Source organism: Mytilus edulis, chromosome 1 (genome assembly GCF_963676685.1).
Source record: "Mytilus edulis chromosome 1, xbMytEdul2.2, whole genome shotgun sequence".
NCBI lineage: Eukaryota > Metazoa > Mollusca > Bivalvia > Mytilida > Mytilidae > Mytilus > Mytilus edulis.
This window is the reverse complement of record NC_092344.1, coordinates 113210684-113225988: the sequence shown is the minus strand read 5'-3', so window position 1 is coordinate 113225988 and position 15305 is coordinate 113210684. Positions and strand designations below refer to the sequence as shown.

Below are 15305 nucleotides of genomic sequence, written 5' to 3'. Positions count from 1 at the left end.
AATTTATACTCTAGGTACAGACAAACCTGTATATCTTGAAAAGTTTTAAAGTATGGCTGAACCTAGATAAGTAAAATTTAAATATATTTTAAGTTTCACAATATTAAAACTAGATTTTGCTATTCATTCATGAGGGGGGGGGGGGGGGGGGGGGGGCAAGGGGGTCCCAATAACAGCAAAACAGCAAATTGATTTGGCTCATAACAGATAAAAAGGAATTAAAATGGACAAAAACAGATAACAGTAAATGAAATATTAAAATAATTTGGTCTTTGACAAATCAGTATTTCTTATTACGGATATAATCCTTTGTAATGCATTCCATTTTCTATGACTATGTTTTTAGTATAATTATTAATTTATGTAGCTAGCTATATATAGAATGTGTTTAAATTACTACTCAATATATTATAATATTTTTTATACGCTCGTTTACGGAACGTATTATGGTATACTGTTGTCCGTCTGTTGTCAACATGTCGGACATTAACTCAAAAACTCTTTAAACAATTTGCATTAAACTTTGGGAAATTGTTTATATCTATTGACGTGAGCTCTCTGTTTGTTTTTGTTTTTTAATAAATTTTAGATTTTAAGTTTCTGGGTAATGGGTTTTTATTCAATGAAATTGGTGGGGTTTTTTTCAGTTTTCTGATAATATCTCAAAAATGCTTTCACAAAGCAAGGAATTTTGGTGAATTGTTTATATCTATTAACATGAGGTCACTTTCAATTTTTATAAATTTTAGATTTTTAACGGGTTTTATTAATTAAAAAGGGGGGATTTTTCCAGTTTTCAGACATTAACACAAAAATGTTCTCAGCAGTTCTCATGAAACTTTGCTGAAATGTTTATATCCATTGTTGTAAACTCCCTTCCGATTTTTATTAATTTTAGATTTTATGTTATTGAGTTAAGGGATTTAATTCATTAGAAAAAGGTGGTATTTTCTAGTTTTCAAAAATAACTCAAAAATGCTTTAGCAGTTCTCATGAAACGTTGGTGTATTGTTTATATATATTGACTGAAGCTCCCTTTGTTGCTAACAAAAAAAAATGACCTAAAAGAGTTTGAATATTCTGACTTTTTCAAAATGACCATTTAATGAGTGTGTGAATTTTTCTTAATAAGACTATGAGGCAAAGTGGTATATAGGGTAGAAAAATCAAAAGCACCAATTATAAGCATGCAATTTATCAAGTACTTCGAACGAATTTTGACACTCCAAAAGCAATTTATTCCACTATTTTCAAAGGCCTTATTTGAACAATTTTTTATCAGCTGAGGTTTTTGATTGTACCAAGTGTACTAGTAAGTAGAATACATAGTTCAGTAGGGAAACAATGGCTTGAAACGAAAGAAATCTTTGTTTGTAATGAGTTATGTACAGCTTTGGACCCAAGTACATGGTTGGAACTTTCATTGTACAATGCATTTGGTTCTGCTTTAAAAAGAATCACAGAGCTGAGTCTATGTACCATATTAAAATGTACCTAGATGCATCAATATGTCTGTTCTCGTAGTAGATTTTGTGGTGTAAAATCGGCAATATTTTCAAATTCCTTTAAATAAACCTTAATATTTACATTTTCAGTAAGCTGTAATAATAAAATTGTTATCTGGGACAAGAAAGTTGAACTTGAAAGTTTAACTTGAAAGGAGAGAAATTCACATTAGCAGTTACCTGTGACAGGAAAGTGGAATTTGTAGGGAGATCAATTCATTTTAACAGTTACCTGTGACAGGAAAGTTGAATTTGTGAAGAGAGAAATCAGCAGCTGTAAAGATTCATATCTAAAGTGTCTCAGTTGTTTAGCTGTGTGAAACTGTACATTAAACAGTTCTACATCATCTTTCTTTAGTTGTCCCAGAGATTTTGGAAGAGATACTGTCTTTGCTGAAGACTCTGTAAAATAAATATCATAAATATTAAAATGGTCAATTTGTTCAAAAAATTGTATACTCTCCAATATTGTCAACTAATCAATCAATTATGACATAATTTTTAATAATTATGATTATGTTATAGTAACAAGTGCAACATGTATAACTAACAAAAGCTTTAAGGTTGTACTTCAAATTGTGTATGACTTGAACCTAAAGGAATGTTAAGAGTAAACTTTATTGAACCAACTCAACTCATTTTAAAATTATCACCATTCACAGTTGTTCCCACTAGTTATTCTATTAGCAGTATAATTAATATCAACATCAAATTTAGGGGATTTATTCTTGCTCCAAAAAGATTGCAACTAAAAAAAAAAAAAAAAATATATTAATATTTTTTGCATAAATTATTTGGGGGAAAGACAAGACTTTTTTCTTCAATAATTGTCAAGGCCTTGGTAGCCAAGATGTCTTATTAGTTGAAATACTATTTCACTAGCCTACTACTATAGGGTGTTTTAATGACCTTGACTTCCCTTTACTCTGTTAAGTGCCGCAATTGGCAGGAGTATTTGTCTCCTAACTTAATTGACTAAGATTGTCAGTTTTACTTCAAAGGTAACTAGTGCTTTAAGGATCTCTGCCTACCTCCACCAATAAAAAATGGCTGCCATACAAATAGCTAACTGTGCTGTATTAAAGTGGTGTTAAACACCTATCAATAAAATGAAAGGAAATGCCTTGCTAGAACTTTTTCTTAACACTTAGCACAAATGGGCATTTTCAGCAAAGCTAAACATAATCAATAAAAATCAGTTAACACTCACACATACAAACACTATAACAAAGAACATTTCTGTAAATTTTTGTTTCATGTTTAGTTCAATCTTAAAAATTGTAAAGCTCAAGAGGTCTTACCCATGTCTTTATCATCTGGAAGCTTCATTATGTAATCAATAATATCTGTAGCAGCTGACAATTGTACAGGCAAAGTAAAATGGCTGCACAGGTTTAATCTGAACTCCCTGTCTGGTGCAGAGTCGATCTAAAAATAGAAAGATTTAGCTAATAATATCTGTGGCAGCCGACAGTTGTACAGGCAAAGTAAAATGGTTGCACAGATTTAATCTGAACTTCCTGTCCAGTACTAGTGCAGACTCAATCTAAAAATAGAAAGATTTAGTTTATAATATCTGTGGCAGCCGACAGTTGTACAGGCAAAGCAAAATGGCTGCACAGATATAGTGAAATCTCTAGTGGTAGCAAATATGATTTTTTTTAAATCCTTGAATAGAAAGTTTATTGTAAATTCAGAAATTATTGTAAGGTTTTTTTATAAATGCAAATAATGCGAATGGATTAGTATCGCAATTAATAAAACTCCCATTCTGATAACTGAAAAATAGACCTGTATGCAGATTTTTTCAAAATTGTAATGATTAAACTTGCATTTTTGTCTATTCTTGAAATATCACGATAATAAATGCACACAATAGTTTCCGAATTAACAGTATATCTTATCAAATAGAAACATTGTTATCTTTGGAACATAATGGAAAAGATTGAATTCAAGCTCTGAACATACATTTTACTGCTGGTGACTTTCATAAAAAAATCTTTTTTAGTATAAACAGTAGGCCTATAAACTTTAAAACATTTTCAAGTGAAAACTAACCTTTTCTGAGCTTTCATCCTCATTGTCCACTACTGGTCCTTTACTGACCACTTGTTCTGTCATTAGTAACAATGTTCTCCACAGATAAGATACATCACCCTCTATAGATACTAGTTTTGTAAACAACATCAGACGACGGTGATTTGGTATATGTGGGAAGGCATCAACAAATACACGAATCACCATGGTGATGACATCTTCTGGTTTGTTAGATACAGTCCTGTGTACCCTTTTTCTTTGTCCACATGCCTAGAAAGTAAATATTAGATTTATTCATTTTTCTACAACTACAAATTAAACTTAAAATACACATATATCATATGTACAATGTAGGAAGAATTTATCAATCAGAATAAGTTAGTCCCATGTTGTTTACACAGTGTGTCAACGTAAAGTTCAAATGATAAAAAGAACAAGTGTTTAGGAAATATATCAATTCTGTATATATCTTTCCACTTCAAAATTAACTACTAAAGTCTACATATATTGCATGAAGAAAGTTCAACCTACTGGTTTGAATTTTGAAAACAATGTTTGAGACATTTGGAATATGCCTTTAAAGAAAACTAGATTACTTAATTTCAACAGAATTATTGTACTTACAGTAACTAATGCTGGTATAACTGTCTCCAGTATTCTACTAATAATATGGAAGCTGTAAGCATCATCCTGTTTAAGTATCGTATCTCCCATGAATGTAAACACAGACATTATATTGTGTAACAGTTTTTCCTGTAAATTATGTAAATTGAGAAATAAGAGTATACATATCTTCAAGCATAGGGTCAGGGGTAAGGTAGAATAATTATGTTGTTCCTCACTACTCCCTTTTCATTCATCAAATTGAAGTATCTTTACCACAACTGCAGGATTACTTCATTTACTGTTCTGATTTACTTTAAATAAATTCACAACTTTTTTTATTAAAACTTGAAGAACACATGTCTCACATAGGTATAATTTTTAACAGTCCTTATTTCTTTTTTTTCATTTTGACCACTTTTCAAAATAGTATGTATGTTTAAAATTAGAAAGGACCATATTTGATACATAAAAAAATAATAATTATTAAGCAGGACTATATTTTATATTCCACTTACAGGGTAAAGTTCTGCAGCTACTGTTAGAACCAGTAATGCCTGATGATGTGTCTGTGGATTGTCAGAACTTCTCACACACTGTACAATCAATTCCATGTTAAAAGTTTGTTCTGGTATTAGTTCTAAAAATAAAATGAACAATTTAGTAAAGATTTAAAACCAAACAATTAGAGCTCTAAAATTGGTCAATAGGTTTTACATTCCATTTAAGATGTACTATAAGAAAAACCCTAAAAGAGAGGATACTTTGAGATGTTGCATGTTTATGTGGATTTTAGCAACTGTGAAGGAAGGTTAAAAGAACATATATTATTTAACATATCTTGATATCTATTCAACTGAAATTAACATTTATTTTAATGTTGTACTAAGACCTATCATTAATTTGACAACAGTTTTTCTCTCATCTACTTTTTTAATCCACATCCACCTTATAAAACAATGACTTACAATAACTTACTTTTGTGTTTGATCTACATCCATTTTATTACAAACATGGTGGATTAATGCCGGGTGTTTATAACTTACTTTGTGTTTGATCCACATCCATTTTATTACAAACATGGTGGATTAATGCCGGGTGTTTATAACTTACTTTGTGTTTGATCCACATCCATTTTATTACAAACATGGTGGATTAATGCCGGGTGTTCATAACTTACTTTGTGTTTGATCCACATCCACTTTATTACAAACATGGTGGATTAATGCCTGGTGTTTATAACTTACTTTGTATTTGATCCACATCCACTTTATTACAAACATGTCCGATTAATGCTGAGTGTTTATAACTTACTTTGTGTTTGATCCACATTCATTTTATTACAAACATGGTGGATTAATGCCGGGTGTTTATAACTTACTTTGTGTTTGATCCACATCCATTTTATTACAAACATGGTGGATTAATGCCGGGTGTTTATAACTTACTTTGTGTTTGATCCACATCCACTTTATTACAAACATGGTGGATTAATGCCGGGTGTTTATAACTTACTTTGTGTTTGATCCACATCCATTTTATTACAAACATGGTGGATTAATGCCGGGTGTTTATAACTTACTTTGTGTTTGATCCACATCCATTTTATTACAAACATGGTGGATTAATGCCGGGTGTTTATAACTTACTTTGTGTTTGATCCACATCCATTTTATTACAAACATGGTGGATTAATGCCGGGTGTTTATAACTTACTTTGTGTTTGATCCACATCCATTTTATTACAAACATGGTGGATTAATGCCGGGTGTTTAAAACTTACTTTGTGTTTGATCCACATCCACTTTTTGTGTTTGATCCACATCCACTTTATTACAAACATGGTGGATTAATGTTGGGTGTTTATAACTTACTTTGTATTTGATCCACATCCACTTTACTACAAATATGGTGGATTAATGTTGGGTGTTATAACTTACTTTGTATTTGATCCACATCCACTTTATTACAAATATGGTGGATTAATGTTGGGTGTTTATAACTTACTTTGTATTTGATCCACATCCACTTTATTACAAACATGTCCGATTAATGCCGGGTGTTTATAACTTACTTTGTGTTTGATCCACATCCACTTTATTACAAACATGGTGGATTAATGCCTGGTGTTTATAACTTACTTTGTATTTGATCCACATCCACTTTATTACAAACATGTCCGATTAATGCCGGGTGTTTATAACTTACTTTGTGTTTGATCCACATCCACTTTATTACAAACATGGTGGATTAATGCCAGGTGTTTATAATTAACTTTGTGTTTGATCCACATCCACTTTACTACATACATGGTGGATAAATGCCAGGTGTCAGGTTTTATAAAGGATCTGGAATACTTACTTTGTTTCTGATCTACATCCACTTTACTACATACATGGTGGATTAGTGCCAGGTGTCAGGTTTTATAAAGGATCTGGAATACTTACTTTGTTTCTGATCCACATCCACTTTACTACAGACATGTTGGATTAATGCCAGTTGTCAGGTTTTATAAAGGATCTGGAATACTTACTTTGTGTTTGATCCACATCCACTTTACTACATACATGGTGGATTAATGCCAGGTGTCAGGTTTTATAAAGGATCTGGAATACTTACTTTGTGTTTGATCCACATCCACTTTACTACATACATGGTGGATTAATGCCAGGTGTCAGGTTTTATAAAGGATCTGGAATACTTACTTTGTGTTTGATCCACATCCACTTTACTACAGACATGTTGGATTAATGCCAGGTGTCAGGTTTTATAAAGGATCTGGAATACTTACTTTGTTTCTGATCCACATCCACTTTACTACATACATGGTGGATTAATGCCAGTTGTCAGGTTTTATAAAGGATCTGGAATACTTACTTTGTGTTTGATCCACATCCACTTTACTACATACATGTTGGATTAATGCCAGGTGTCAGGTTTTATAAAGGATCTGGAATACTTACTTTGTGTTTGATCCACATCCACTTTACTACATACATGTTGGATTAATGCCAGGTGTCAGGTTTTATAAAGGATCTGGAATACTTACTTTGTGTTTGATCCACATCCACTTTACTACAGACATGTTGGATTAATGCCAGGTGTCAGGTTTTATAAAGGATCTGGAATACTTACTTTGTTTTTGATCCACATCCACTTTACTACATACATGTTGGATTAATGCCAGGTGTCAGGTTTTATAAAGGATCTGGAATACTTACTTTGTGTTTGATCCACATCCACTTTACTACATACATGGTGGATTAATGCCAGTTGTCAGGTTTTATAAAGGATCTGGAATACTTACTTTGTGTTTGATCCACATCCACTTTACTACAGACACGTTGGATTAATGCCAGGTGTCAGGTTTTATAAAGGATCTGGAATACTTACTTTGTTTCTGATCCACATCCACTTTACTACAGACATGTTGGATTAATGCCAGGTGTCAGGTTTTATAAAGGATCTGGAATACTTACTTTGTGTTTGATCCACATCCACTTTACTACATACATGTTGGATTAATGCCAGGTGTCAGGTTTTATAAAGGATCTGGAATACTTACTTTGTGTTTGATCCACATCCACTTTACTACATACATGGTGGATTAATGCCAGGTGTCAGGTTTTATAAAGGATCTGGAATACTTACTTTGCGTTTGATCCACATCCACTTTACTACAGACATGTTGGATTAATGCCAGGTGTCAGGTTTTATAAAGGATCTGGAATACTTACTTTGTTTCTGATCCACATCCACTTTACTACAGACATGTTGGATTAATGCCAGGTGTCAGGTTTTATAAAGGATCTGGAATACTTACTTTGTGTTTGATCCACATCCACTTTACTACATACATGTTGGATTAATGCCAGGTGTCAGGTTTTATAAAGGATCTGGAATACTGACTTTGTGTTTGATCCACATCCACTTTACTACATACATGGTGGATTAATGCCAGGTGTCAGGTTTTATAAAGGATCTGGAATACTTACTTTGTGTTTGATCCACATCCACTTTACTACATACATGTTGGATTAATGCCAGGTGTCAGGTTTTATAAAGGATCTGGAATACTTACTTTGTGTTTGATCCACATCCACTTTACTACATACATGTTGGATTAATGCCAGGTGTCAGGTTTTATAAAGGATCTGGAATACTTACTTTGTGTTTGATCCACATCCACTTTACTACATACATGGTGGATTAATGCCAGGTGTCAGGTTTTATAAAGGATCTGGAATACTTACTTTGTGTTTGATCCACATCCACTTTACTACATACATGTTGGATTAATGCCAGGTGTCAGGTTTTATAAAGGATCTGGAATACTTACTTTGTGTTTGATCCACATCCACTTTACTACATACATGTTGGATTAATGCCAGGTGTCAGGTTTTATAAAGGATCTGGAATACTTACTTTGTGTTTGATCCACATCCACTTTACTACATACATGGTGGATTAATGCCAGGTGTCAGGTTTTATAAAGGATCTGGAATACTTACTTTGTGTTTGATCCACATCCACTTTACTACATACATGTTGGATTAATGCCAGGTGTCAGGTTTTATAAAGGATCTGGAATACTTACTTTGTGTTTGATCCACATCCACTTTACTACATACATGGTGGATTAATGCCAGGTGTCAGGTTTTATAAAGGATCTGGAATACTTACTTTGTGTTTGATCCACATCCACTTTACTACAGACATGTTGGATTAATGCCAGATGTCAGGTTTTATAAAGGATCTGGAATACTTACTTTGTGTTTGATCCACATCCACTTTACTACAGACATGGTGGATTAGTGCCAGTATTAATTGTTTAATATACTCTCCTGAAGAGTGATCATCTGATTCCAAAATCCTGCAATGAACATAATACACCTGATTGATATTTGTCTGCCATTAATACTAGACATTACAGAGGTTCACGTAAAATTCTGACATAAGAAGAGAAAAATGTCTAATGCAACACAGGAAAAGTGATTGTTGCATGACACCAATTAAGGCCAAGTGTTGCAGATCCCCTATAGTGATATAAAGTTCTATTATTTAAACTCATACTGAAATAGGGCTAATTCAAACTAGCATTTTGCCTGGCAATCAAACTAGCTTGGTAACCTTGCAATGAGGAAGGACAAGATTATTGAAAATAAATTCATCATAGATACCAGGTTAAAATTTTGTTCACCAGACTCATGCTTACCTACAAAAAACTCATCAGTCCTTGGTATTTCCAAAAATTAAAAGTGTTGTTAACAGTTACTTCATAACATTGATCATGTCAATATTGCCCCCTACACTTCTAGAGTGGGAGTATAAAATAGATCATTTATCCTGGACCTAGATAAATTTTAAAGCAGACTGAGAGAACCCCGATAATTAATTCCTTACCTGGAAAAAATGTGTTTAGCCAATAGGCAAGGGAATATGAGAAGTTATCCTTAGACAGGCAGACAAACCTAGATCATTAATCTTAATTACATACAATTTTGAAGAGTATAGACAGAAGAACATAGATAATTAAACCCTTACCCAAAATTAGTTGGAGCAAAGAGTTAAAAATAAAACATACTAATTATTTGCTTACCTAGACATAAGGTTGAAGCAGACTGGCAGAAGAACATGATAATTATCCAACTTCTTCTTCTCTTGCACAGATTCTAAGATCACAGTTACTCGTTGCCATGACAAACTCTCAAACTCATCTTCCTTTGGTTTGACTATCTCTGATGGCCTGCTATAAATAATTAAACAAACACATATAGATATACAGTACATTCCGGTTATTTGCATAGCCTATTTGTCAGACGAAATTATGCAATAAAGCGGAGTATGCTTATATCCGAAATGCCAAAATATGGAGTCAAATAATATCGATAGTGCAGATCAGTAAAGAAAATCCTGAAGAAAGATGAACATCCATAATCCACTTACAACACATTGAAAGATTATTTATTCTAATAAAAGTTATTTGTCTAGTGTCATGCATTTTTTTCTTTAAATAAAGTTTATAAACTCATTTAGTTTTAGTTTATTTATGTTCCGACTTTTCCTTTACCTGAGATACGAAAATAAAAACTTTCTAAAAATAGATTTGTTTTTTTGACCCGGATGTACAAATTATATTGTTACGCTTTGATTAAAACAAACTGTTGAACAATGCTACACAGTTCATAATCAGTTGATACAATAAATGTGTAATGAACTGCCTTTAATATGCAGTATTTACCGATTGCAAAGTGATGTAACACTGTTACTTTAACCTCGTTAGTTTCGTATATGCAACAGGTAATGGGGGCCCTGCACGGGTTATTTGCTGGTCACGAGTGTTGAAAGTGAGAAAATATGATAATTTTAAGTTAATGTTTTTTTCAAAAAATATTAAAAATGAAAGATTGATGTATGAAATTCTTCAACCATATATAAATGCCCTGTAATATTTAACATAAATGTAGATCACCCCTAGCCAAATTACGAGAATGCACATTGGATAATGATCGATAATTAGCAGGCGTTATCGTTTTAAAAATACACCCAAAATGTAATCTATGTTTGAAATGCAATCAATAATTAACACCTTTTGAGATAGAAGATCATAGAATGGTTGTGTTTTTACAACAATCAGCTGATTAACATTTTTATGACCTCGAGGCTTAAAATAGAATATGGGAAACTTTACCTGTGTACACATCGAGGCCTTTCAGTTTTTTATAACCATATAAACACGAAAGAAACTGTTTTAAAACTTTATTTAAATAACACAGAAGTAAATGTGAAATAATATCAAAAATTATGATGCATTCAAGAAAAATATACTTACCAAATGGCTGTTTCCGGTCAAAAATCTCATCAGTTTTAACTAAGCATATCTAGCTAGCGATTATTTTCTATGCAATTAACCGAAATGCCACTTGTGGGGCTATGCATATAACCGTACAATTTAACATTAGATGAATGGGAAATGGTTTTGTGCAGGAGAAAAGTATGCAATTAACCGAATTATGCTATTAAGCGGTATGCAATTAAGTGGAATCGACTGTAATGATAGAAATTTTTTCAAGAATTTTCTTTATATAGATTGACTGATTGTTATTCTAATGCCACTTTCAACACTAATGTACTATTTCGTGGATATCAGTTTTTATTGGTTGAGAAAGCTAGAGTACCCTGTCTAGACAATTGTTACAAGTGTTTAAGGTTTTTCAATAAATCACCTTTTCTTTCTTTTAGCTTCCCTTAGGGTTCCAACATTTGAGACACTTAGACACTGTTCCAACTCATCAGCAACATGGCTACCATCTAGTGGAAGCTGAAATGTAATGTAAATAATGTTAAGCTACCTACATAATCTGACTACATTCATGATATTGAAAACTAACTGGACCAACCTCTGTATAATTCTGCAAAAATTTCAAATGATCAGGTGGAGAGAGTTTAAAAAAAAAATTGTTAGGTTATTAATTTCCATCTCCATTCATACCTTCTTTCCTTTTTGTTTATATTCTGAACAGGTAGTTGTTTAATTGGCTACAGAATTACTTGCCATTTCGTCTTTAATTCTATTTAAACAAAAAACTGCAAAATCTAGTACTCACATGTCTGAGAATCTTCCTAATAGTAGAGGGAACATACGGATTCTCCGACTCTGTCCACAAGGAATATAAAGTTGATAAAATTTTCTTCTGTGATTCCATTTTCAGGGACGTATACAAATCTTTTGTTATCTGAAAACAAACATGAAATAATCTTAATCCGAAATTTGAATAAATTGCTTGATATTAAATGGTCCAAAATGATTTTACTATAAAGGCTCATATGTGTATTTCAACAGCATTTTTGGAAACTTTTAAAAAATCTAAAAAAATTGATCATATGAATGTCTTACCATATAAATAGTAAATTGTTGAATAGTATCTGCATTATCATCTATACACACAACAGATTTCAAGGCAGCCATTAACACAGGGATTCCATCAGAGTCTATGACCTCTCCAAACTCAGGGTTAAATCTCTCCAAAATCATCTTACAACAGTCAAATAATACTGTCGATTTATTTTCCTCCTCTAGCGCTTTCAAATCTTGTTGTAGCTTAGGTATCAAAGATGTCAGAATTTTCTGTAAATAAAGTAAGATGACAGTTATGATACAAGACTACTTAAAAAATTAAGCAATGACACCGAATCCCAGGCGTAGCTATAGGTTAACAATAGATCTTAAACTTCATATACATTAATCAAATACTGGATACTCATTTTGGTCAGAAAAAAAATACTAATATCCATAAAAAAACCTACATGGTCCCAGCTTGGTATAACTATTCCTTCTATCGTCATTGAAACAAGTCTTTGTTACTTTGTTTTAAACCTACATTTATATAAGTATAGGGTCATGTAATTATACTGGTCCAGTACCAGTTATCGTCAGAAATTCACATTTTTTGCAAATAACTTTTTACAGGAAATACTTTTAAAAATATTCCTTTTTGACATGAAAAAGGTTCCCAAAACTTAGATCTCAAACCATAAACTCAGATTTTAATTCCTTTTATAAACAGCAGAAGCTACTCTTCCATCATTTGCATGTATTTAGAATACACTACTATCAATGTTAGAGACTTATCATAGCTGCTTGCTAACATCTAACCTGCTATCAGTGTTTGAGTTTTATTATTATTTCATTTCTTTACCTAACCCATTATTGTTATATGTATCTGTATGTTGAATCCATAGTTTGCGAAACTTTGTCTTAAGGTGCCTCCTGGGTTCAAAAATTTCAGCAAAAAATTAAATCTTTATGTTTTCATTACAAGTTTTATTTATTACACTATTAGTTATTACTTCATGATATGGTACAAAAATCAACCCCAAAAATTGATTGAGTTTGGCCTAAGATGACTTTTAAAATGTTTATATCATTGAAAAAGCTCCAAATTATCTCTCTTTGGTGCAACAATGCCATTTTTTGGCATTAAATTTGAAATATCTTTTTTAACTCATTGGTGACCTATATTTTTTTATTATTGTTTTCAAATAAGCAGTACACAAACTAAATAATTGTAAAATTTAAGCGATTTCTGTAATTAGGTTATTTTTTTATTTCGATATTACATCTATTTCTCCTATTAGTTCAACAGAAAAAAGGACATTAACAAAAATGTATGCTTCTTCCAGAGGCAGATTATGAGCTTAAATGTATGGTGACCCCATCTTTTTATTTCGTTTTTCTTTTAAGTATATGATAAAGTTCATTTATGAAAAAATAAAGTGAAATCCTATTTTAGAAAAAAAAAAATGATTTATACCCAGGAGCCCCCTTAACCATGATTGTTTTGATGATTACATGTATCAGCCTCTTTTGGAGTTTGAATCCAAAGTAAAAGGATCATAATTTGAAAGTTTGTCGTTTTATTTACAATATATATACTTCGTCTTTAGTCCCCCAAACCTAAGTCAGGTATATCACCATTTGAGCTAGACTTTATACACTGACTTAGAACTACCCTGCTATCATTAAAGCTCTGATTCCATTGCTTCACACCTACCCTGCTATGACAATGCTTAATCAACTCCAACAAAGATTTCTGTATGAAATGAGGGGTAGATTTATCACTTATAACATCTAGGATCATTGTTAGAGCTTCTTCTTTGTTGGATTGCGTTAAAGACTGTCTCTTCTTCTTGGGTGTTTTCTCTTTTTCTTCATCCATAGATTTGAAAACTGCTTTCATCACCTTTAATAAATCATCGGGCATACGTTAGATGTCTTACAACAATTAATTGTTACATATTGCTAAATCAGTTTAACCAAAAACTTCAATTTAGAGAAATAAAAAGTACTTGTCATGACATTTTAAAAACAGTGATATATCAAGTCTAATGAAATTAAAAACATTCCCATAGCTCTCTGTTGATCAAAGTCAGTGAAAATACATTTGACTGAAATTTTTGAATAGTAATAGATTTGGGAATACTTATATACTATAGATTTACCATACTGACAAATAGAATGTTAGGGCATTTTTTTATTTAAACTTTTCAAATTAAATTAAAATAAACTATTACAAACATAACATTTCATTTTTCTTTTTTTTTTGTAAAAATTTAGGAACATGTTTATAACAAATGCTTCATTACAGATTCAATGAACTCAGGGTCAGCCACAATTTCTGGTAGACATCTGAGCACTTTCTTGATGACAGGACTGAATGTTGATTCCTCCATCTTGTTCTGAACGATCTGTAGACACTGCACAGACATCTCACGAATGGTCTTGTTAGAACTACTTGTTGTCAGTAATAAATTAAGTATTGCTGAAATAAATTGAAATATCATTTAAATCTTAAATTTATTGTTTCTGTTAACCATGTACTGGGTACATGATTCAAAACTAGAAAGCTTCTTCTATTTAAAGTAGTTTGCTAAAAAAACAAGAACATGTCCCCAGTACACAGATGCTCCATCCGCACTATCATTTTCTATGTTTAATGGACCTTGAAAATGGGGGAAAATCTCTAATTTGGCATTAAAATTGGAAAGATCACATCATAGGGAACATGTGTACTAAGTTTCAAGTTGATTGGACTTCAACTTCATCAAAAACTACCTTGACCAAAAACTTTAACCTGGGACGAACGGAAGAATAGACGAACGAACGAACAGATGGACGCACAGACCAGAAAACATAATGCCCATAAATAGGGCATAATAAACGGGGCATAAAAAATACACACAGATCTAGATTTATAAGATCAAAGAGAGAAATAAAATGTTTATAAATGACAACATTTAACAACCAATATATCCATATTACCTGTAGTCCAGTCAGTTTCTGTAAAACTATCAGCTCTCAATTCCTGGAGGTGTATTTTACCAATCTGTAACGCTCTGGCTTGTAATGGTAGTGAGATAACTAGCTTTGTTTCAGTGGTGTTACAATGCTGGGTCCAAAGTAGACCTAGGAATCTAAAGAGTAGGTCTGAATCTGGGAAAACAACCTGTGGAAAAATAGTACTGTTGAAACTTCTGCAGTATAGTAAAATTAGGATAGAAATCTAAGCAGTAAGTCTAGCAATTGCTCTTGGAAAGCATGTGAAAAATACTATACTTCAATTGTATTTAAGAATTGAATGATTCTTTTTGAATTTTAAG

At 32.1% G+C, this 15305-nt stretch overlaps 1 protein-coding gene across 3 annotated transcripts in view; it reads right to left on the bottom strand.

The window, feature by feature from the left end:
• Window positions 1-15305, bottom strand: part of LOC139500557 (HEAT repeat-containing protein 1-like) — a 78162-nt gene that overhangs the window by 20701 nt on the left and 42156 nt on the right. For 2 of the 3 annotated variants that reach the window (XM_071289309.1, XM_071289324.1), the window contains 13 exons: window positions 14968-15151; window positions 14292-14467; window positions 13700-13888; window positions 12043-12273; window positions 11753-11881; window positions 11372-11466; window positions 9745-9894; window positions 8915-9018; window positions 4664-4785; window positions 4167-4295; window positions 3564-3812; window positions 2807-2933; window positions 1738-1907 (listed from right to left, as the gene is read on the bottom strand). In XM_071289309.1, coding sequence (XP_071145410.1) covers window positions 1738-1907; window positions 2807-2933; window positions 3564-3812; window positions 4167-4295; window positions 4664-4785; window positions 8915-9018; window positions 9745-9894; window positions 11372-11466; window positions 11753-11881; window positions 12043-12273; window positions 13700-13888; window positions 14292-14467; window positions 14968-15151 — 2055 coding nt within the window. The remainder of the gene's footprint in view (window positions 1-1737; window positions 1908-2806; window positions 2934-3563; window positions 3813-4166; window positions 4296-4663; window positions 4786-8914; window positions 9019-9744; window positions 9895-11371; window positions 11467-11752; window positions 11882-12042; window positions 12274-13699; window positions 13889-14291; window positions 14468-14967; window positions 15152-15305) is intronic. The other variant, XM_071289316.1, reaches the window with a different exon arrangement.